This window comes from Bombina bombina, chromosome 6 (genome assembly GCF_027579735.1).
Source record: "Bombina bombina isolate aBomBom1 chromosome 6, aBomBom1.pri, whole genome shotgun sequence".
In the NCBI taxonomy this organism is placed as follows: domain Eukaryota; kingdom Metazoa; phylum Chordata; class Amphibia; order Anura; family Bombinatoridae; genus Bombina; species Bombina bombina.
In genome coordinates, this window is record NC_069504.1 from 699367336 (window position 1) to 699391785 (window position 24450).

Here is a 24450-nt window from a genome sequence, read left to right on the forward strand (position 1 = left end):
TATGTGGCTTCAGGGTAAGAATGGCCGCTTTAACTTCCTCAAGTGTAAGGGGGTTGCTCAAATCTGTAACAGCGTCTTCGCTCAGGGTAGGGAGGTGTAAGGGTGTCAAGAATTGATTTATCTTGCCCTTGCTAGATTCGGATCTTCGTGTATCCCCTTCCAGATTATCGAGTGAGGAGTAATACTCAGCGAACGCCCTACCTATGGCCCTGGGCGTGCGCACCAACCTAGTCTCTGTCTTGATTGCCGAGATTCTGCTGTGCGCCATACGGTCTCTAAGTTAATGCACTAATAGTATGTCTGCCTTATTTCCCTTACAGTAATATAACTGCTTGAGCCGAAAACAGGTTGGCTTGCAAGTTCAGAGTGTCTGAGGTCTGCATATAGCTTGGCTAGCGAGATCTTGTTTTTCGACCTCAGATGGGCATTTTTTTTTTTGCAGAAAATGGCCTCTTAGATAGGCCTTAAGAGCAGCCCAGAGGATTTCCAAACTCGTGTCCTCTGTATCATTGTTGCAGGAAATCCTGAATAATCTCTACTAGGTGGGGAACCTCAACCTCCGACAGACAGTGATCCAGCAGCTTCCACACCGGCCTGCTTTCAGGGGGCTGTAGAAGGGAGAAGCTAGCGCTAACCAGATCATGGTCAGACCAGGGACAGACCCTGATATGTGGAGTATGGAATTTATCCAGGGTCCAAGAATCGCACAGAAGATAATCTATGCGTGCATATGAGTTGTGTGGTTTAGAGTGGTGTGTATAGTCCCTTTCTGTTGGGGCTAAGCATCTCCAAATGTCATATAGTCCGTATTGGTACATAAGTTTATGCAGGGCGTTAGATTGGGTGGTTAAATTACGGTCAACTTGGTGCCCACCTATAACTTTCTTATCTAACACAGGGTCCCACACCAAGTTTAAGTCTCCCCCTATCAGAAGATGTCCCCTTTTAAGCTCATCCAAGCGTCTCAAACACGGTCGTAAAAAGGGGATTTGTTTCGTATTAGGTGCATAGATAGATGCTAAAGTGCATAGGATCCCATTTAGAGTGCAGACGACAATGATATATCTACCTTCTGGGTCCCGCTCCACATGGTCAATCACACAGCATATATCTCTATGAACCAGAATGGCTACTCCCCGTTACTTTTCTGAGTACGAAGCTAGTTCGCAAACTGGGTAATAGAACGAACTCTTAAGCTGCCTAGTGTCCCGTTCCCAGTGCGTCTCCTGAAGGAATACTAGGTGTAGCAAAAGAGTTTGTATAGGAGCGCCTCAGGCTAAGGTAAACAACAGCTTAATATTCCAACACCACCACTAATTTCCTATAGGTGTGTCTAAGTGTAATTCCACCAACAAAGTTTGGGAAATTGAACAGTATTTAATTCACATATAGAAAAAACATTACGAAAAAAACTTTAAAATATAGAACCATTAAAAAATCTTATAAAACTTTAAAAAAGGGGTAAGCCCCAAAGATCAAGGCTTATATAAAATCATCACACAGAATGAATTCAACTTATTCAGTAAAAATAGATCTCATGAGGTTAGAAAAACAGTAATTCAAAACAGATTTCAAATAATGAAGCAACTGCAGAAAAACTTCTGTCGGGTAAGCCTATACATCAGGCAATCCGGGCAATCTTGCTGCTGACCTTGTACAGGGGACACCAGAATACATATATAGGCTTACCCGACAGAAGTTTTTCTGCAGTTGCTTCATTTGAAATATCGCTTGGTATAACCGCCGGAGTAAGTCCCTGAGGCACACAGGGTGAAGGATATCGCTTTTACCTCGGACCAGGACACCGGGACCATCATCACTAATATAGGACAGTTTTCATTGGATCAGCATTTTGGACACTATTATCAAATTGGGACTTTCTTGGGGACATTAATAATTGTTGATTTATCTATTTATGTATTTACTATTAGTTCCACGTTTAGATATATTCGTTTTTAGATATTAATTGTAGGTTAGTACCCTAGAGATAAGGGTCTATTGTCAAGGTCACTGTGGTTAGTTCCACATATGTGGTAATTATTTTATTACATACAGCTATTTATAGCAATTGCTTATCTATTTTTGATCATACCGGTATTTGATCTTCACACCCCTTTTTTTTTTTTTTATCCACTTTTCTCTTGTAAGGTGTATCCAGTCCACGGATCATCCATTACTTGTGGGATATTCTCCTTCCCAACAGGAAGCTGCAAGAGGATCACCCACAGCAGAGCTGTCTATATAGCTCCTCCCCTAACTGCCACCTACCAGTCATTCTCTTGCAGCTCTCTACAAGATAGGAAGTAGCTAGAGAGATGTGGTGAATTTATGTAGTTTATCTTCAATCAAAAGTTTATTATTTTCAAATGGTACCAGAGTTGTACTGTTTTAGCCTCAGGCAGAAAGTTGAAGAAGAGTCTGTCTGTGGTTTTTGATGATCTTAGCAGGTTGTAACTAAGATCAATTGCTGTTCTCACATATAACTGAATAGATGAGGTAACTTCAGCTGGGGGAATGGCTTGCAGGGTCTCCTGCTATGAGGTATGTGCAGTTTAAATTTTTCTAGAGAAATGAATATGATAGAAAATGCTGTTAATACCGGATTTATTTAAGGTAAGCCTGATTACAGTGATTTAATAACGACTAGTATCATGCTTGCTGTAAAAGGTAATATTCTTATTACTTTCTCACATTACTGAAAATAAGATAACGTTTGCTGGAAGTGTTTAAACGTTTTTTTTCTACATATTGGTGATAAAACTTTATTGGGGCCCAGTTTTTTCCACATGGCTGGCTAGATTTTGCCTAGGGATAGTTTTTTATGGCCCTCTCACTGTGAGTACAGGTTGGGAGGGGCCTAATTTCAGGCCTAAATCGTGCAGTAGTTTTTGTAGCTTGAGACTTCCAGCTTCCCTGAAGGAGTCCCCTGAACACTTAGGACCTCTACAAAGGGTTTTTGTGCCTTCAAAAGTCGTTGTATGGGCAGGTAGGGCCACAGCAGAGCTGTGGCAGTTTGTTGTGACTGTTAAAAAACGTTTATATAGTTTTTTTTTTTTATCCGGTTTTGAAACTAAGGGGTTAATCATCCATTTGCAAGTGGGTGCAATGCTCTTAGTCTATTATACACACTGTAAAAATTTCGTAAGATTTACTGCTTTTTTTCACTGTTTTTCAATTTCTGACAAAATTTGTTTCTCTTAAAGGCACAGTACCGTTTTTATTTTTTGCTTGTTTACATTTATCAAAGTGTTTTCCAAGCTTGCTGGTCTCATTGCTAGTCTGTTTAAACATGTCTGACATAGAGGAAACTCCTTGTTCACTATGTTTAGAAGCCATTGTGGAACCCCCTCTTAGAATGTGTACCAAATGTACTGATTTTACTTTGTTATTAAGATCATATTCTGTCTTTAAAAGATTTATCACCAGAGGAAATTGACAAGGGGGAAGTTATGCCGACTAACTCGCCCACGTGTCAGAACCTTTGACTCCCGCTCATGGGACTCCCACTCAAGTGGCGCCAAGTACATCTAGCGCGCCCATGGCGTTTACTTTACAAGACATGGCGGCAGTTATGGATCATACCCTTACAGCGGTATTGTCCAAACTACCAGGGTTACAAGGAAAGCGAGACAGCTCTGGGACTAGAAAAAATACAGAGCTCTCTGACGCTTTAGTAGCTATGTCTGATATCCCCTCACAATATGCAGAAGCTGAGGCAGGAGAGCTTCTTTCTGTGGGTAATTTTTCTGACTCAGGGAAGATGCTTCAACCTGATTCTGATATGTCTACATTTAAATTTAAGCTTGAACACCTCCGCGCGTTGCTCAGGGAGGTTTTAGCTACTCTGGATGACTGTGACACCATTATAGTGCCAGAGAAATTGTGTAGATTGGATAAATACTATGCAGTGCCTGTTTACACTGATGTTTTTCCAATACCTAAAAGGTTTTCAGAAATTATTACTAAGGAATGGGCTAGACCAGGTGTACCGTTCTCTCCCCCTCCTATTTTTAAGAAAATGTTTCCAATAGATGCCGCTACACGGGACTTATGGCAAACGGTCCCTAAGGTGGAGGGAGCAGTTTCTACCCTAGCTAAACGTACAACTATTCCCGTCGAGGACAGTTGTGCTTTCCTAGATCCAATGGATAAAAAGTTAGAGGGTTACCTTAAGAAAATGTTTATTCAACAAGGTTTTATTCTCCAGCCTCTTGAATGCATTGCCCCGGTCACGGCTGCTGCAGCCTTCTGGTTTGAGTCTCAGGAAGAGGCCTTACAGGTAGAAACTCCATTGGATGATATACTTGACAAGCTTAAAGTGCTTAAGCTAGCCAATTCATTTGTTTCTGACGCCGTTGTTCATTTAACCAAACTAACGGCTAAGAACTCAGGTTTTGCTATACAGGCGCGTAGGGCGCTATGGCTTAAATCCTTGTCAGCTGACGTTACTTCAAAGTCTAAGCTTCTCAACATTTCCTTCAAGGGGCAGACCCTATTTGGGCCTGGACTGAAGGAGATCATTTCTGATATTACTGGAGGAAAAGGTCATGCCCTTCCTCAGGATAGGTCTAATAAATTAAGGACCAAACAAACTAATTTTCGTGCCTTTCGAAAATTTAAGACGAGCGCGGCATCAACTCCCTCTAATGCAAAACAAGAGGGAAATTTTGCCCAGTCCAAGCTGGTCTGGAGACCTAACAAGGCCTGGAACAAAGGTAAGCAGGCCAAGAAGCCTGCTGCTGCCTCTAAGACAGCATGAAAGATCAGCCCCCGATCCGATAACGGATCTAGTAGGGGGCAGACTTTCTCTCTTCGCCCAGGCTTGGGCAAGAGATGTCCAGGATCCCTGGGCATTGGAAATTGTGTCCCAGGGATATCTTCTGGACTTCAAAGCTTCTTCCCCAAAAGGAAGATTTCACCTCTCACAATTATCTGCAGACCAGATAAAGAGAGAGGCATTCTTACATTGTGTTCAAGACCTCCTAGTTATGGGATTGATCCACCCAGTTCCAAAGGAGGAACAGGGGCAAGGCTTCTTCAAATCTCTTTGTGGTTCCCAAGAAAGAGGGAACCTTCAGACCAATCTTAGATCTTAAGATCCTAAACAAATTTCTCAGGGTCCCATCTTTCAAGATGGAGACTATTCGAACCATCCTACCTATGATCCAGGAGGGTCAATACATGACTACCGTGGACTTAAAGGATGCTTATCTTCACATTCCGATACACAAAGATCATCATCGGTTTCTCAGGTTCGCCTTCCTAGACAGGCATTACCAATTTGTGGCTCTTCCCTTTGGGTTAGCTATGGCACCAAGAATCTTTACGAAGGTTCTGGGGTCACTTCTAGCGGTCCTAAGACCGCGGGGCATAGCAGTAGCCCCTTACTTAGACGACATTCTGATACAGGCGTCAAATTTCCAAATTGCCAAGTCCCATACGGACATTGTTCTGGCATTCCTGAGGTCTCATGGGTGGAAAGTGAACGAAAAGAAGAGTTCTCTATCCCCTCTCACAAGAGTTTCCTTCCTGGGAACTCTGATAGATTCTTTAGAAATGAAGATTTACCTGACAGAGGCCAGGTTGTCAAAACTTCCAAATTCCTGCCGTGTTCTTTATTCTACTTCTCGCCCTTCAGTGGCTCAGTGTATGGAAGTAATCGGCTTAATGGTAGCGGCAATGGACATAGTGCCATTTGCCCGCCTACATCTCAGACCGCTGCAACTCTGCATGCTCAGTCAGTGGAATGGGGATTACACGGATTTGTCCCCTCTACTAAATCTGGATCAAGAGACCAGGGATTCTCTTTTCTGGTGGCTATCTCGGGTCCATCTGTCCAAAGGTATGTCCTTCCGCAGGCCAGATTGGACAATAGTAACAACAGATGTCAGCCTTCTGGGCTGGGGTGCAGTCTGGAACTCCATGAAGGCTCAGAGATCATGGACTCAGGAGGAAGCACTCCTTCCGATAAACATTCTGGAACTAAGAGCAATATTCAATGCTCTTCAGGCTTGGCCTCAGCTAGCTGCGGTCAGGTTCATCAGATTTCAGTCGGACAACATCACGACTGTAGCTTACATCAACCATCAAGGGGGAACAAGGAGTTCCCTAGCAATGTTGGAGGTTTCAAAGATAATCGATGGGCAGAGATTCACTCTTGCCATCTATCAGCTATCCATATCCCAGGAGTAGAGAACTGGGAGGCGGATTTTCTAAGTCGACAGACTTTTCATCCAGGGGAGTGGGAGCTCCATCCGGAGGTATTTGCACAGTTGATTCAACTTTGGGGCAAACCAGAACTGGATCTCCTGGCGTCTCTTCAGAACGCCAAGCTTCCTTGTTACGGTTCCAGGTCCAGGGATCCCAAGGCAGCACTGATAGATGCTCTAGCAGTGCCTTGGTCCTTCAACCTGGCTTATGTGTTTCCACTGTTTCCTCTGCTCCCTCGTCTGATTGCCAAGATCAAACAGGAGAGAGCTTCTGTGATTTTGATAGCACCTGCGTGGCCTCGCAGGACTTGGTATGCAGATCTGGTGGACATGTCATCCTCTCCACCATGGATTCTGCCTCTGAGACAGGACCTTCTACTTCAGGGTCCTTTCAACCATCCAAATCTAATTTTTCTGCGTCTGACTGCTTGGAGATTGAACGCTTGATTTTATCAAAGCGTGGTTTCTCCGAGTCGGTCATTGATACCTTAATACAGGCGCAAAAGCCTGTCACCATGAAAATCTATCATAAGATATGGTGTAAATATCTTCATTGGTGTGAATCCAAGGGTTGCTCATGGAGTAAAGTCAGGATTCCTAGGATATTATCTTTTCTCCAAGAAGGATTGGAGAAGGGTTTATCATCTAGTTCCTTAAAGGGACAGATTTCTGCTCTGTCTATTCTTTTGCACAAACGTCTGGCTGAGGTTCCAGATGTTCTGGCGTTTTGTCAGGCTCTGGTTAGAATCAAGCCTGTTTTTAAACCTGTTGCTCCGCCATGGAGTTTAAATTTAGTTCTTAAAGTTCTTCAAGGGGTTCCGTTTGAACCTTTGCATTCCATAGATATTAAGCTCTTATCTTGGAAAGTTCTGTTTTTAGTAGCTATCTCCTTGGCTCGAAGAGTTTCGGAGTTATCTGCTTTACAATGTGATTCCCCTTATCTCATTTTCCATGCAGATAAGGTAGTGTTACGTACCAAACCTGGTTTTCTGCCTAACGTGGTATCTAATAAAAATATCAATCAGGAGATTGTTGTTCCGTCACTGTGTCCTAATCCTTCTTCAAAGAAGGAACGTCTCTTACACAATCTTGACATGGTTCGCGCTTTAAAGTTTTATTTACAAGCTACTAAAGATTTTCGTCAAACATCTGCATTGTTTGTTGTCTACTCTGGACAGAGGTGAGGCCAAAAGGGCTTTGGCAACTTCTCTATCTTTTTGGCTAAGAAGTATAATCCGCTTAGCTTATGAGACTGCTGGCCAGCAGCCTCCTGAAAGAATTACAGCTCATTCTACTAGAGCGGTAGCTTCCACATGGGCTTTTAAGAATGAGGCTTCTGTTGAACAGATTTGTAAGGCGGCGACTTGGTCTTCGCTTCATACTTTTTCTAAATTCTATAAATTTGATACTTTTTGCTTCTTCGGAGGCTATTTTTGGGAGAAAGGTCTTACAGGCAGTGGTGCCTTCCATTTAAGCGCCTTCCTTGTCCCTCCCTTCTTCCGTGTCCTATAGCTTTGGTATTGGTATCCCACAAGTAATGGATGATCCGTGGACTGGATACACCTTACAAGAGAAAACAAAATTTATGCTTACCTGATAAATTTATTTCTCTTGTGGTGTATCCAGTCCCCGGCCCGCCCTGTCATTTTAAGGCAGGTGTTTTTTATTTTTAAACTACAGTCACCACTGCACCCTATAGTTTCTCCTTTCTCTTGCTTGTCTTCGGTCGAATGACTAGTAGGTGGCAGTTAGGGGAGGAGCTATATAGACAGCTCTGCTGTGGGTGATCCTCTTGCAGCTTCCTGTTGGGAAGGAGAATATCCCACAAGTAATGGATGATCCGTGGCTGGATACACCACAAGAGAAATACATTTATCAGGTAAGCATAAATTTTGTTTTTTCTCACGTTATTTCATTTTACAGAGTTTTGCATAATTTTATCTCTCACTGAGTTCTGCATTTTTGTATTTTTTTACTCTTATTTTTTGTTTTCCATTTTTTATTTCTCACACACCTTTTTTTTTCCCCCAGTTGGGTTATCACATAATTTTTTTGATCCACATGTACCATGTTTAAGCTGTAAATTTCTCTGGGATAATTACTCACTACTAGTACTGAGACACTTATTTTGGAATAATTATTTGAAATCTGTTTTGAATTACGTTTTTTCTAAACTCATGAGATCTATTTTTACTGAATAAGTTGAATTCATTCTGTGTGATGATTTTATATAAGCCTTGATCTTTGGGGCTTACCCCTTTTTTAAAGTTTTATAAGATTTTTTTTAATGGTTCTATATTTTAAAGTTTTTTTCGTAATGTTTTTTCTATATGTGAATTAAATACTGTTCAATTTCCCAAACTTTGTTGGTGGAATTACACTTAGACACACCTATAGGAAATTAGTGGTGGTGTTGGAATATTAACCTGTTGTTTACCTTAGCCTGAGGCGCTCCTATACAAACTCTTTTGTGTCACATTTCTTTAGGACCTTATTATGGGGTCTGTTTATAGTGTAGCAGGTAAACCAATCCAGGCGCTAGTTGTTCATTCTCCATTTTTGAATACTAGGTGTAGCCTGTGTGTGAATAAATAGCCGAATAGGAGACTTCTCTTAGTAGGGGAATTAAGTCCCTGGGTATTAAAAGTAGCTACCATAATAGGGGCCATGTGGTCAAATATCTGGGGTCCTAAAAAATGGAGCCCTGTATCTTGCGAGAAGTACAAATTTGTCAGGAAAGGGGGAATGAATAGTAGGGAAAACGCTGGGGTAGGTGGGAGGAGAGAGAAGGTGAATAAGAGAAAGAAGAAGAGGAGGAGGAGCCGCTCACGAGTCGTGTCAAGAAGAGTTCCTAGAGTGAGGAGGCCAAAAAAGTTTATCAACAGCTAATTTATAAACTGTCAAAGTCTGTCTAGTGTACAGCGATGTGTATGTATACACTATCTCAATAAGTGGTCTCTCTGCTAGTGTCAGAGAAAACACAGCTATATATGTGGGGGGGAGAGGCTGGCATGAGAAGTTAAGCCCCAGTCAGCTTTTCTGGTGTTTGCTTTGGTAGGTCAATATATGTATAAGTGGTTTAGTCCTGTTCCCTCCATGGGCCAATATGGTCAGTTCTCTTTTTCTGTCGCCATGCATAGTACATAATTGGAGGGGAGTGAGATCTCCTCTCTTTTACCTCAGGGTCTCCTTCCAGCTGGTGTCTGCTAGGATGTGAGTAGGGTTGGTCTAAATGTCAGTACTGGGTAAAGTCTGGATACATCAGTAGTAAGAACAATAATAAGTGGAGTCACCCGACACTATCTCAGTCTAGTCAAATAACTTTGGCTAATGTCTACAGGCTGTCTAGTTATTCTTATGACATGTGGATCACTCCACTCTATACTCTTAACATCTCTTTCAGGATCAATAAACAGTGTGAGTTACGTAACAAACAATTATTTTAGGTTAGTCAACATACATATAACAAAAATAACAGTAGGCAAAACATTCAACATTTAAGACTAATTAAGCAAAATTTACGTAGGTGGTGAAAAAAAATTCTTAACATTCATTTCTATTTTAAGTTAGCTAACATGTGAACCTAGGGAGAGTAGGTGCCAGCCCCTAGTACGCTTAATCTTGTATGCCTCTAAGGCAATTGTGGCATAAGGCCTCGCAGGTGTAAGTGTTCCAAGTTATCGGGATGGCCTCGCTGTATCAGAAATGTATATACATAGGATAGCAAATCAGATTAAATCTAGGGGTCGGTTGCCATATTTGCTATTTGTTTCCAAGGCCCAAGAAATTGGAGCAGTTTGGGAAGGGAAGTACAGCTCCTCCCTGGTACCATATTAGACTAGGGGTAGTGGCCACCAATCTTCTATTTCATGGTTATAATAGACTATACTCAATATTATGAGTCACATCAACTGTCACAATATTATAGCAACCCAGAGAGAGGAAGAAAAAAAAACAAGCAGATAAACATATACAGAAACCACAATCAAGAACTATTAGAACCTCTCACCTATCTTCAGAAACCCATGGCATGTTAGACACAATTCCATAGGTTTAGTGGGGATGTCTTTCAGTCAGGAAGAGAAGACGAGGAGCACTAAGAAAAAAAAAATGGTAATAAAAACAAACAGTCTACTTCCCCACTCCTCAATCTCCAGTGTCCCTTATATCAGAGCATTTTTCCTGAAGCTGTGAGGATTTTTTCTCGGTATGACCATCTCTCTGAGGGAGAGGTTGCCAGTCTGGCGCTGATGCTCTCAGACCCCCTGTAGTATCATTTCTCTGGCGAGGGTCCACTGGATCCTGAGACACAAATCCCCATCGCTGTAGAAGTTCTCTAGCTTGCTGTGGAGAAGAGGCAATGAACTGTTCATCTTTTGATATATAGAGTTTAACTGGGAATCACCATCTGTACTTTATAGCTTTGTCCTATAGTATCTTGGTAAAAGGCTGGTAATGGCGGCGCAGCTGTAGCATGTGCGGGGAGATATCTTGGAAGATTTACACTTCAGCATATTGTTCCGGTAGAGCCTTTCCTCCTGCCAGAGCTTTAAGAAGTTACTCTCGAAAGGTATAGTAGTGCAGTCAGGCTATTACATCTTTGTGCTTATTTTCTTTTGTAGTCCGCGGCCGCAAGGCCCGATTTGCTCTATCGATTAACATCTCCTGTGCTATCCCTGGGTCCAGGATAGTTGTGAACATGTCTTGCAGGTACTTTTCAAGATCTGGCGGGGCACCGTTTCAGGGATACCTTTCACCCGAATGTTGTTGCGTCAGGTTCGATCTTCTAAATCCACCAACTTCACCTCTAAATCTGTTATTTGCTCTGCTAGGCCCTGAGAGTAGCTAAGTAGGCTAGACTGATCTATCATTAAGTCCTCCTGTTTGCGCTCAAGGGCATCTGTTCGCTCCCCTATAGTTGTTATATTCCTCTTTAAGTCAGCATGTCCCTTGTCAAATTTTTTGGAGAGGGAATCATGATGTGTAGCCAAGAGTGACTTAATAGAGTCCATTAGATTATTAGAGACAGCATCTGGATGCGGGAGCCGGCTAGTAGATTGCGCTAGAGATGCTCCAATATGCGTGTCATTGAGGCTGCTTGCATCTGAGCCCTCATCTTCTGATCCAGCTTGCCGCATTGAAGTGGGTTGGCTAAAATGGTCTACTACCGTACGCTTTGGGTGGAATGGGGTTTCTGTTTTCTCTTGAATGCTTGAGGCATCTTGTTTTTCTGTAGGAGTAGCGGCATATATTGAGGAAAGACGTAGCACAATAAAGATTGCTTCTATTCGGCTGACTGGGGCTTTTGGCATTGAGGTAAAGCTTACATGTCAGAGGTTTTCATTTACTTAGCCCAATGTATGGCTGTAGGGGATCCGGCCTGATTAATACTCTTTTAGAGGACTATACGTGTGGGCCATGGTTGAGGGCCTGCTAAAGTAAGGATCCTCTCACCCGGTCCAGTCACCAGGGCGTTACCACGAGGTTGTGAGTCTCTCCCCTGGGGAGTTGTCCCCTATGGACGATGTGGGAGAGGGTGTTAGGGATATTACCCGCGGGCAATCAGGGCCGGCGGGAAAGGGAGGGGAGAGACCGGTGCTGAGGCGTTCAGTTGTGTCTGTTTCTAAGCCGGTCAAAAGGTGTGATTAACCTCCCAGGGCCTTAAAGTGAAAACATAGGAAAGTGGTATGTATCCCAGCGGATTATCTAGGAATGAACCCTCGACTTGTATCTGGAATGTCTTTAGCGGATGTTGGGCTCCAAATATTAAAAAGGACACGTGTAACAGATAGGAAAGCTGATATATATATATATATATATTTATTTTTTTTTAAAATAAGAAAAAGGGGTAAGCTCTCAATGTTGCAAGCTGCAGATCCTGTGATGCAATGTGTCCCAGCGAGTAAACTTGTATCTGGAATGTCTTTAGCGGATGTTGGTCTCCAAATATTAAAAAGGACACATGTAACAGATAGGAAAGCTGCTATATATATATATTTTTTTTTTAAAAAAAATAAGAAAAAGGGGTAAGCTCTCAATGTTGCAAGCTCCAGATCCTGTGATGCAATGTGTCCCAGCGAGTAAACTGATTTATAGGGGTTGTAGCCTCTGATATGTAGTCCAATTGCTTGTTGGGCTAAACAATTAACACTATTCCTGAAGTACAGGACTCCTCAGGCCTTCAAGGCTACTTATTATGAGTTAGGCCCGTGTAGTGAGGGATATCATATAGGAGGCCGGATCCCTGGAAATTCGAGGCCGGATGTGATACCTCAAGGGAGGATGGCAGGTATAGATTAGGTAGGGCCTGGTCTTTTCTGGATGTATGGGTACAGTGGAGTGTGTGCGTATTCACTGGCACTTACTATTAGAAAGCCTCAGGATGGGCTAAAATGGCCGCCGTTCGCGCCTTTTCCCTTGTCCCTCTGAACTTCGGGCCCTGTGTCAGGCAACTATAAATCCGCGATCCTAGCAGGGTATCCAACCCTGTAGGTGATCAGAGGCTGTGGCCGCTCAGCGTGGGGATCTCTGGCAGTGGGAGCCGCGCCAGCCTCTTTTCCAAGGGCCCAAGGAGGTAGGCACTTCAGGGTAGCTTCCCGGCTGTGCAGCAGATAGGTAACGGCACCAGAGCGGAGCCCCGACCCTCCGGTGTCTGATAGAAGGCGTTGGTGGTCACAATAGTCAGCAGCAGGTAAAGGTGGTAGGCCGTGGTGTGCTGCTGGGCGGGTATGCTGCTTTAAATTAACAGCGCACTAAGCGCCTTCAGTGTCCTTATTTTCTCACTTTCCCCCATCGATCTGTGAGATGCTGGGGCTCAAGCTGGTCTTAGTTCGGTGTCCAGTTATGGCTATTATTAAGTAAATTGACAACTTTATAGGGCTGAAATGCTCTTAGAAATTGCGACCGTCTCGATCAGATGCTGGCACCGCCATTTATTTATTTATATATATATATATATATATATATATATTTATTTTATTTATTTTTTATGCAATTTATTGTTTGTTTTTTTAAAAAAAAATTATTTATTGGTTTTTATTCAGTTTTTTCACAATTTCAAGGATGCAGTCAACAAAAACCATATTTCTTACAATATTTTTCCTCCTTATATAACATCAAAATAACAATAATAATAATAAAAAGAAATAGCATAACATAATAAACTTTTCGGTTAATGCTTCCTGACTAATATGGCTTAAAATCCTCTCTCTGGATTATAATATTGTTTAAACTCTTCCTATATACTGATGAACAGGGGAACAGGGGTGGACGGAGGGCTCCCAGGCTTGTTTATTTACATCAAGAGGGTGTATTAGAGGATTTGTATTGATCCCAGTAAAATTGCATATTATGGAAAAATTCCAGTTTCTGTTTCTTATAAAAGCTATACCTTTCTAAGAAGAATAATTCATCTGTTCTACTGATCCACATTTGTCTTGTGGGTTGTGTATTTAGTTTCCACATCCTCACTATGATGGATTTGGCACTGTTGAGGGCTATCTGAAAAACCACCTGTCTGATTTTGCAGAATTTTCCAGGTTTCTGGTTGAATAATGCATGAGGTGCCTGTAATGTATAACTTGTACCAAATGGGAATTCTCCCAGTTTTTCTACCTCTCTCCACAATGTGTGTAGTTCTTTACAAGCCCACCATATGTGTGTCATAGTGCCAACTTCCCCACACTCACGCCAACACAAACCATGGGAATTTGGGTAGATGGATTTCAATCTGTGTGGAGTTAAGTACCATCTTGTCAAAATTTTAAAATTAAGTTCTAAAATACTAGCCGACCCCAAAACTTTATGAGTACGGTGAAACATTTGTTTCCATTGCCTGTTTTCCATGTGTACTGACATCTCTTGGTGCCATCTATTAACATAAGTGGGCAATGACATGTTCTTTAGTTTACTTAATATTCATTTATATATATTTTTATAAGCATATTAAACTAATTTTGTAAAATGTTCATAGTTGTTTGCATTTCAAGAACTTGCCTGTGTCTATCCTCTTCTTTGCTATGTCTAATTAGGCACAAATATATATGAGCTTCTGCAGTAATCAAGCAATCACTGTGTATGTAGCATGTTGCAGAGTTTGAGTTATAAAGTCACTAGGATGCACTACAGTGTATCTGGAGTGGTGTAAAACAGAGTTTAACCCCTTAAGGACACAGTTTCAGTTTGCTTAATTGTTTCATGACCGAATATTTCAGTCATTGGTCCTTAATGGGTTAATTGCTAAAAAAAAAAGGTAAGTAAATTACAAAGTTATTTTTTTATTTAATTCACCTTATAAGGGGCAGTTTACTAAAAAAAAATGTCCCCTTTAATTTGTTCCCAATTATCCACTTTACCTGCTGGACTGTATTAAATTGTTTACAAGTATTTCCTTTACCCTTATATTGGCATCTGAAATAGTTAATTTAGCCTGTGGTATCCCCACCTATTCTGAAAGTTTCTGGCCTTAGGTCCAAGCTATAGATAAGCAGCCAGCAGAAGAAATTACACTCCCAGTGGGGTAGAGAAGAGATAAGGTAATAAAATGTTAATTCTCCAGTGTTCCTTCCAAGTATTGGTCTTTGTTTTATGGACAGATATAAGATAAAGAAGCAGGTATATGTACACAATGTGATACAGCAATGAGATCTGATTATACCTACAAGCTCAACCCATTTTATTAGGCTGTGGCTTCAAAACACAAAATCGGCTATTTCATATAAAAGTAAATTCTCATCCATTTTACACACTGTAGTTGGTAAAAAAAAAAAAAGAAAAAGTAATTGGAAACACATTAAGGGAAAAACTATTTTACAGTATTCTGTTGAAGGTTTAATGTACCTTTCCAACAAAACTATTAATACTTTTTATATGCCTGTAATGCCTTAAAGTGAAGGTAAACTTTAGTGAATGAAAGCGCATTTTTTTTTTAAATACAGGTGGCCCTCATTTTACAACGGTTCAATTTACACCGTTTAAGAATAACAACCTTTTTTTCCAGTCATGTGACTGCTAAGGAAAAGCATTGAGAAGCAGTGCATTTATTAAAATAGCCAGTAGGTGGAACTGTCCACTTGTGTTGCAGCAAAGCCAAGCAAGCTGAAATTAATCGGTTTAACCAGACCTGCGCTATCGAGCAGATTTTAAAGAAACAAGATCTTCCTGTCTATAAATCAGTCCAGATTGGAATGCATAGAAAGAACTGTTTGCAGAAAATGCGAGTGAAGTCTGTGTTGTGTGATTATTTTATTAGGTTTATAATGCTGTTTAGCAAATGTTTTTGTTCATTTAACTTAGTTTAATTATATATTCTGTGTTGTGTGATTATTTTATTAGGTTTACAATGCTGTTTAGCATTTAAAATCTTCATTTTAAAGCTTTAAAAATAATGTATTAGGTGTTACTTATGTAAATTTTGAGAGGGGCCTGGAACCTATCTCCCTCACTTCCCATTGACTTACATTATAAACTGGGTTTCAATTTACAACGGTTTCGATTTACAACCATTCCTTCTGGAACCTAACCCCGGCGTAAACTGAGGGCTACCTGTACTATTAAAAACAGATCCTGTTCCAGATCTGACATTAAGTAAGGGTATAATGTTTTTTTGCAGATATGATTGTTTTAACACATTGGGGCATTTTTCTGTTGTAAGTTTATGCCACCTTAATTGCCCATTAACATAGTTTTGAACCTTATGGAGGGACACCATCACATACAGCAGTTTTCTGTAGCTAATCAGACCCTGCAACACTGTACAGAGTGATGGTATAATTGGTGCAAGTAGCTCATGTATCTTGTCACAATTGGCCACAATGATAGAGATAATATACTAAAGGTTTTTCCCTTGTAACAAAGCCCTGCAAATTTGAATAACAAAAGGAGTATTTTGAGTACATTAACATTATCTACTGCAGACTTTAATTTCTGATTGTATATTATGAATATGTAAAAATAACTGTCTTGTATCGTATTTGTTGTATGAGGGTCTTTTTTTCTTCTGGGGCGCTTTAGAACCATAAAGGGATATTGAACACTAAACACATTTTGTGCACCTTCCTCTAGTTATTGGTGCAGCCATTATGGAACCTAGGTTACATTGCAGGTGTCTGAAGGAGAGTTGCTGCATATGTGCAAACACATCAGCACTGAAATGTAGTGAAGGATGGATTTCAACATGGCGGCTCCTATGGCTGGAGGGAGGTGGTGAATAATCTCAATAATATGCTTATGAAGTGTGTTTAGTGTCCTTTTAAAAAAAGTGTTAATGGTTTCTTGAGTACTGAATGTTAATTTTACCCAGCATTCAGTGTCTGTACTTCTGAAGTCATAAATTTGGAGTTGCTGACAAAACAGTTGACCTTTCTTGACAATGTATAGGTTGGCTATATTGCGGCTTTCTACACATGACATAGCTTTTCTTTCTATAGATAATCACGACATCATCTCCCTGAAGCTTTATCAGTTGAGTGTAACACGTACACCTGCAGAAGAATCTATGGATAAAGAAGTATTCATACCCAGTGTGGATAACCTGAAACTACCTGGAGGTGAGTATGGCAGCTGATATTCCAATTTCTGTTCTGTATGATTGCATGCTACTGTTTCCATCTTAATAGGGGAAGAGTCCACAGCTGCATCCTTACTTGTGGGAAATACTGAACCTGGCCACCAGGAGGAGGCAAAGACACCCCTGCCAAAGGTTTAAATACCTCCCCCACTTCCTCATAACCCCAGTCATTCGTTGCCTTTCGTCACAGGAGGTTGGCAGAGAAGTGTTAGATTTCTGTGTAGTCTCTTATGGAGGGTAGTACTCTTCGAGATGGGACTTTAGTTTTAAGTAGTCCTGTCAGCCTCTCAATGAGAGCATGGATGAAAGTTAGAGTCCGGAGATGCAGGGAGAGTCTTTCTGTGAAACCATCCCGACTCATATTAACCGCTCCATAGGCAATCGGCATTGACAAGTTTCGCTGCCTGCTTTCTTCACTCAAGTCCATGTCAGAAGTGATGCTACTATCTGTCACACTTGAAGGGCCGTGTTCCTGTTCCATGGTGTAGATTCTGGTAAGATCATTTCTTATTTTATACATGTATGATAACACAAGAAGACAAGGTCAAAGTGTGACTCCTTTTATCTGTATAGAATCAAGGGTTAATATCTCCTTAGGGGGATTATTGAACAGGGGGGAATAATCTTATATGTTTATTTGATTTTATGCTGCTTTTATGTGTAAGACGTTATGGGCTCATAGGCTGTTATGGAATATACAGGTTTCGCTTGCACTTTGAGAGCCATGCTTACAAGCTTGGCGCGCTTTCTCATAGCAGCGACGGTCCTGCATTGTGCACCATGTGATTCATTCCCCTTTTCCTGACCGGGTGTCTATCAGAGAGGAGTAAAAAATCTCTGTACTGTCTGGGTCATAGGAGGTGGTGAGTGCCCCAGCCATTGGGGTATAAGGGTGCCTTTTTTGAATAAAATAAGATGTTTTATTTCTCCGGTTATTGCACTAGCGATGGAGGATTCTGTTACTTTAGAGGGCACTCCCTCTATTCCTAATGAGTAATTCCTGTTTATATGGTGAGGAGGCCTTAGTTCCGCCCTCTCAATTATGTTCCATATGCCTTGATAATGTGAAATTATTGAACATGTTTGATACCATGGAACCGTCCACCTCTGAGGAGTTGTCGTCCAGTGAGGTGCGTACCCTACATTCTTATACCTCTACACATGCAGTTTTCCCGTAGCATTGCTAATCCTCCATCTGGAAGGGGCCTTTTTTCACCAGACGTTACTGCGCAGTTCAGACGGCGGTGTCTGCGGCCTTTAATGCTTTACCTCGCCCTGCTAAGCGCAAGCAAAAGGTTACATACTGCACTCTTTCCCAGAGTACATCAGATAATTTATTGGATTTAACTGAGGGTTATCAGAGGATGAAGTTCTTTCTGAGACTTCAGAGTATGAACATTCTGGGTCGGAGTCTGTTACCTCTAAACCTCCGGCTGCGGAGGAACCAGACTTTAGTTTAGGAATTTGCGCTTTCTTCTAAAGGAAGTTTTTGGCGAATTCGGATGTTCCAGAGGCCAAACTACCTGATGAACCTTAAATTCCTAAATTGGATAGAGTTTGAGTACAGGGGGTTACCTTTATCCTTCCCTGCTCATGTTAGATGGCAAACATTATTAGGAATGAATGGGACAAGATTGGATTCCTTTTCCCCCTCTTCTCCCTTTAACAAATTGTCCCCGGTTCTGGACTCTCAATGGAGTTGTGAGGTTCCGTCCCTAAATGGGATGGCGTTATCTTCACCCTTGCTAAACGTAATACTATCACGCTTGAGGATAGTTCTTCGTTTGAAGAGCCCATGGATAAAAGATGGAAACTCTGTAAAGAAAATTGTTTTCAACATATGGGGTATTTGTTTCCACCGGTGGCGACCGTTGCTGCGGTTACTGGAGAAACTACCATCTGGTGTGACTCCTTATAGGATTTGATCAGGGTAGAGTATCCCCTCGACGTTACTCAGAAAAGATTTACGGCCTTGAGGGTTGTTAATTCTTTTATCTGTGCTGCTATTAGGCAGTTTATTCGCTTGAATGCTATGACTTCGGCTTTTTCTGTTCAGGCCTGTCGGGCTCTGGCTGAAGACATGGTCTGCCATCCTACCGCAAGAGTATATGAACTAATCTAAGGGACGATTTTCATTCTGATAAAGCCCATGTCAGCAGTCCTCCGCTAAGCCAGAGCAAACCAAGAGCTCTTGGAAGCCGGCTAGATAGGTGATAGGTTTTAAGTCTCAGCTACCCAAGGGCAGATTCCTCCTGTCTTCCTGACCAGAAAGGAGGGAAGCTTTTCTGGGGTGTGTACAGGATCGGTCCTATAGGAGTAATTGTCCCGGTGCCTATTGCAGTGAGAGGTTTGGGATACTATTCAAACCTTTTCGTGGTCCCTAAGAAGGAGGGAACTTTCCGTCCAATTCTGGACCTAAAGTGCTTAAGAGGGAGACAATAAGGTCCATTCTTCCCCTCGTTTGAGAGGGGTAGTTCATGACTACGATGGATTCCTGGACCAGCACTTCCAGTTTATTCCTCTTCCGTTTGGTCTAGCTAAAGAAATTTTTCGAAGAGTGGACCATTCGGAATATCTCCTGTCTTCTTCGATCCCATGGATGACAGATAATCTCTTGTATCAAGTACCAGGGTAGAATTCTCGGGTACTATAATAGTCTCCATAGACATGAGAATATTTCTAACAGACCAGAGACGTTGCAAGCTAGCTTCAACATATCTTGCCCTCCAGATCTCTTTAAGGCCATATGTGGCTCGGTGTATGGAGGTGATTGGTCTCATGGTGTCCAGCTTGGACATCATTTCCTTTGACAGGTTTCACCTCAGACTGTTGCAACTGCGCATGCTGAACTAGTCTCAACAGATTCTCTGGACAACCAATAGGGAGAATCGCTCTCTTGGTGGTTTTGTCTAGATCACTTGTCTTGAGGGACATCCGTCTCAAGACTATCCTGGGTGATAGTGACTACGGTTGCGAGTCTGTCAGGATGGGGAGCAAGGAAGGCACAGGGCATCTGGTCTCAGGAAGTAAAGCTCCTGATCTCTTTTTGGATCTTCGGGCAATATACAATGCTCTGAAGGCTTGGCCTCTGCTGGGTTCGTCTCAGTTAATCAGATTCCAATCAAGCAATATATCCTCGGTGGTTACATCAACCATCAGGGGGGGACGAGAAGCTCCCTAGCTATGAGGGAAGTATCTCAGATTCTGGTGTGGGGAAGACCCGCATTTGTTCCCTTTCAGTGATCCACATTCTGGGTGGAACAACTGGGAAGCGGATTTCCTCAGCAGACAATCATTTCATCCGGGAGAATGGTCTCTCCATCCAGAGTGTTTGCAGAGATTTGCAAGAGGAAGATCTTATAACGTCTCAATACCAAGCCACCCAGATAGGGATCGAGGTACAGGGATCCTCATGCGGAGCTAACAGATGCATTAGCGGTGCCTTGGAGGTTAAATCTAATTTATGCTTTCTGACGGTTACCACTACTTCCTAGTGTTGTGGCTCGAGTCAAGCAGGCGTCGGTGATACTGACTGCTCCGTCTTGTCCGCAAAGGATATGGTTCCCGGATCTAGTGGGGATGTCATCAAAGTTACCTTGTTGCTGGGATCTGCTGACCAAGGTCTCTTTGTTAATCAACATCTAGATTCTCTGAGGCTGACTGCGTAGAGATTGAACTCTTAGTCCTATCCAAGAGAGGGTTTTCTGAGAGTTATTTTTACTCTCATTCAAGCTCGTAAGCTGGTTGCTCTTCGCATCTATCATAAGGTGTGGAGGACCTACTTATTCTGTTCTCCAGGATGAACTGGAGAAGGGCTTTTCTGCAAGTCCCCTGAAGGGACAGTTTTCGGCCCTGTTTGTGTTACTGCACAAGAGGTTTGCCGAGCTTCCAGATGTGCAGCCATTTGTTAAGGCTTTGCTGGGATCAGACCTGTGGTTAGATCTAAGGCTCCTCCTTGGAGTTTAAATCTTGTCCTTAAGGTTTTGCAACAGGCTCCATTGGAGCCTATGCATGAAGTAGACATTAAGTTGTTGTCTTGGAAGGTTCTTTTTCTACTAGCTATTGCTTCTGCGCGCAGAGTCTCTGAGATTGCTGCCTTGCAATGCGACCCTCCTTATCTGGTGTTTAATGCCGATAAGGCTGTTCTACGAACCAAGTTAGGTTTTCTTCTTAAGGTTGTGTCATTTTGCAACATCAATCAAGTGATTGTGGTTTCTTTCTTATGTCCTAATCCTTCTTCGTCGAAGGAATGTTTACAACGTATTTCTGGATGTGGTTTGTGCCTTGAAGTTCTATCTTCGAGCCACAAAGGAATTTAGACAAACCTCTTTCTTTGTTTGTTCTCTTTTGCGGGAAGCGTAGGGGTCAGAGCCTCTTCGACTTCCTTATCTTTTTGTCTAAGGAGTGCCATCCTTTTAGCATAGCAACGGCGGGACATAAGCCTCCTCTAAGGATTACGGCTCATTCTACAAGAGCAGTGGTTCCTCTTCGGCCTTAAAAAATGAGGCCTCTATGGATCAGATTTGTAAGGTGGCTATCTGGTTCCCCTTACATACTTTTTTTTCCAAAATTTTCCAAGTTTGATATTTTTGCTTCTGCTGAAGCAGCCTTCGGGAGAGAGGTTTTGCAGGCTGTGGTGCCCTCAGATTAGGGTCCGCCTCTCTACCCTCCCGTTAGCCTTCCGTTTACTCTAGAGCTTCGGTATATGTTTCCCACAAGTAAGGAATGCAGCTGTGGACTCTTCCCATATTAAGATGGAAAACATAAATGATGCTTACCTGATAATTTAATTTCCATCTGTATGGGAAGAGTCCACAGCTCCCGCCCGTGTTCTTCGATGGGCGGCCCTAAATTTGACATTTTTTCTTCTGGCACCTTTTTTCACCCTGATATTTCTCCTACTGTTCCTTGTTCCCTTGGTAGAATGATTGGGGTTATGAGGAAGTGGGGGAGGTATTTAAGCCTTTGGCTGGGGTGTCTTTGCCTCCTCCTGGTAGCCAGGTTCAGTATTTCCCACACGTAAGGAATGCAGCTGTGGACTCTTCCCATACAGATAGAAATGAAATTATCAGGTAAGCATAATTTTGTTTTTTACAGTTTTCTTTCCAACTTTATTGCTCATTTTGTTTTGCCTATTGTGTATATGTACAATATATCTCATTTTAACTCCCCCCCCCCCCTTTCTTTCTTACTTTCTCTAGTGGAGACTCCCACTGACCCCATGAGTGGTTTTGCAATCTTCCTTATAGTCTTCTTTTCCCTTATTGGAGTGGTCTTTGCTGGTGTGATAATAGTTATTGTATACAACAAATGGCAAGAAAGAAGCCGCAAGCATTTCTACTGATTACAGAAGAGCCGTTTTCATCCGTCCAGTACCTGGGCACCTCCTTAATGAACGCACAATGCAAGTGCCCATTTTTTGCAAGAATTTAAAATGACTCTTCCCACAGACACTGGACCTTTTCAATTGAGGCACAAAGTCAGTCTCATCCTAGCTGCCTGGTTTTTATGTTTAAACACTGTTTTTGTAATGCTGCTACAGAATGTTTTACTGGCTACTGATTTGTTATATTGTTCCCTACAACTATTGACTTCAAACAAACTTGAACATCTGCACTTTGATCTACCTCCATTCATACCTCTTACTGCACTGTAGCTCAATTTTACAACCCTACTTTCTAATCTGGCTTTATCCTAGGGTACCCTCAAAACAGATTTATGTCTTAGTATTTAATGATCTCAGACTCATTATTTTATTACCAGTTTAGATCTTTACTTTAACTGAATTATTAAAGTGATGGTAAACTTTACTTGCTTTAAAATCAGGTCCGGAATCTAAGCAATATTTTACAGGCACTTTGATCACTTTTAATAAATATGCGCCGTAATTTGCTTTTTAATCTAGCCGTGCCATTCTAATATCCTGTTGTCTGGCCGCCCACTTCAAAACTCATATTTTTTGTGAGATAACCGTTTGAACTCTTCTCCACATGGTGATTGGAGAACAGTTCAAACCATTAGCTCACCAAAACATGAGTTTTAATGTGGGCGGCCGGGTATTAGAATGGCACGGCTAGATTAAATTCCATCTAAAATATTGCTTAGATTTCAGACCTGATTTTAAAAAAACATGTAAAGTTTACCATCACTTTTAAGTGTAGCTGGAAAGACGCAACATCAATGTTTGTTCCAAGGATTAGCAGATGGTTGGCCATGCGTAATATACAATTGCAATAAATGTATATCTCCTTGGGATGACAGGTTTAGTCATTTTTATTTTTTTTTTCCTTCTAGCGATTGCTTGGTCTTTACTACAATATTGTGGCTCTCCAAAGCAGTCATACTATAAATCCGCACAGAATATAACTATCAGGACCTTGCTTTTTTTCCCCCCAAACAAGTATCCTTTTTTTTTTTTTATTATTATTTTTTTAATGTTTTTGTCTTTGCAATAATTTTCACTGCAAATGTTTTAAAGCATCATTTTATATATTCTGCAGTTATGTGAAAGTGCTCTTAAAAATGTGAATTTAAGTTTAAATTGATTATTACCATTCGTTATGAACTTGATGTCATTTATATAGTGCTATATAATAAAGTGCAAACATTCGGAACAAATAGAACTGATGGTTGCAGTACTGTACAAATTGACATGTCTGTTTTAATTTAAAATTTCAAAAGGTCACATGGGCGTAGATGCTCATTTGGAAAATAATCCAGTACTTTGAGTTTTAATTGCGCAGATATATGCAAATCGTATGTGCCTGAAATCAACAATTATATATTTCTAAGTATCGGCACACTTATCCACAGTTGACTCATGAATTTCAAAGTCTGCATCACCCTTGGCTTGATGCATGTAACCCATTGTAGTAAAAGCGTCAAATATGGTGCACTTGCAAGTCTGTATCAAAATAATTTATAATTTAATTTCATAAAAAAGATATCGCCAATGAAAAATGAAGGGTTCCATAAGAGCATAAAATATATCTAATTTCTTTCATATAAGTTGCAAGAGTCCATGAGCTAGTGACATATGGGATATACATTCCTACTAGGAGGGGGCAAAGTTTCCCAAACCTCAAATGCCTATAAATACACCTCCCACCTCACTCATACCTCAGTTTTACAAACGTTGCCTCCTTAGGAGGTGGTGAAGCATGATGTGCTTGATTTCTTCTGTGAAAGGCGCTTCTAAGCATATTGAAGCCCAGTTCCTCTCTAAGTACAGTGTTTGTCTGAGGGATGTGAAGGGAGTATTGCCTGATGGCGCCATGTTTTTGCCTATGGGAAATCTATTCTAGGGCTCTCTGTAAATTCGGTCGCAGGGATTCATCTGCTGCCTGCCTCTACAGATCGACATTATACTCTACCATTACCTCTGCTGATATGTTTCAGTACTGGTTTGGCTGTCTGCTATATGTGGATGGGTGTCTTCTGGTAAGTATATATCATTTCTCTTGTAAGGTGTATCCAGTCCACGGGTTCATCCATTACTTGTGGGATATTCTCCTTCCCAACAGGACGTTGCAAGAGGACACCCACAGCAGAGCTATCTATATAGCTCCTCCCCTAACTGCCACCTCCAGTCATTCTCTTGCAACTCTCGACAAGGGAAGTATCAAGAGATAAGTGGTGACTTAGTGTAGTGTTATCTTCAATCAAAAGTTTATT

The 24450-nt window shown here is 41.5% G+C and overlaps 1 protein-coding gene across 1 annotated transcript in view; it reads left to right on the forward strand.

Moving 5' to 3' along the window:
- The window catches only part of LMAN2L (lectin, mannose binding 2 like), a 42127-nt gene extending 18704 nt beyond the window's left edge, over positions 1–23423 (forward strand). The window contains exons 7-8 of the mRNA XM_053717819.1: positions 16637–16756; positions 21978–23423. Of these exons, the coding sequence (XP_053573794.1) occupies positions 16637–16756; positions 21978–22120 (263 nt within the window). The 3' untranslated portion in view covers positions 22121–23423. The remainder of the gene's footprint in view (positions 1–16636; positions 16757–21977) is intronic.
- Positions 23424–24450: the final 1027 nt, after the last annotated feature.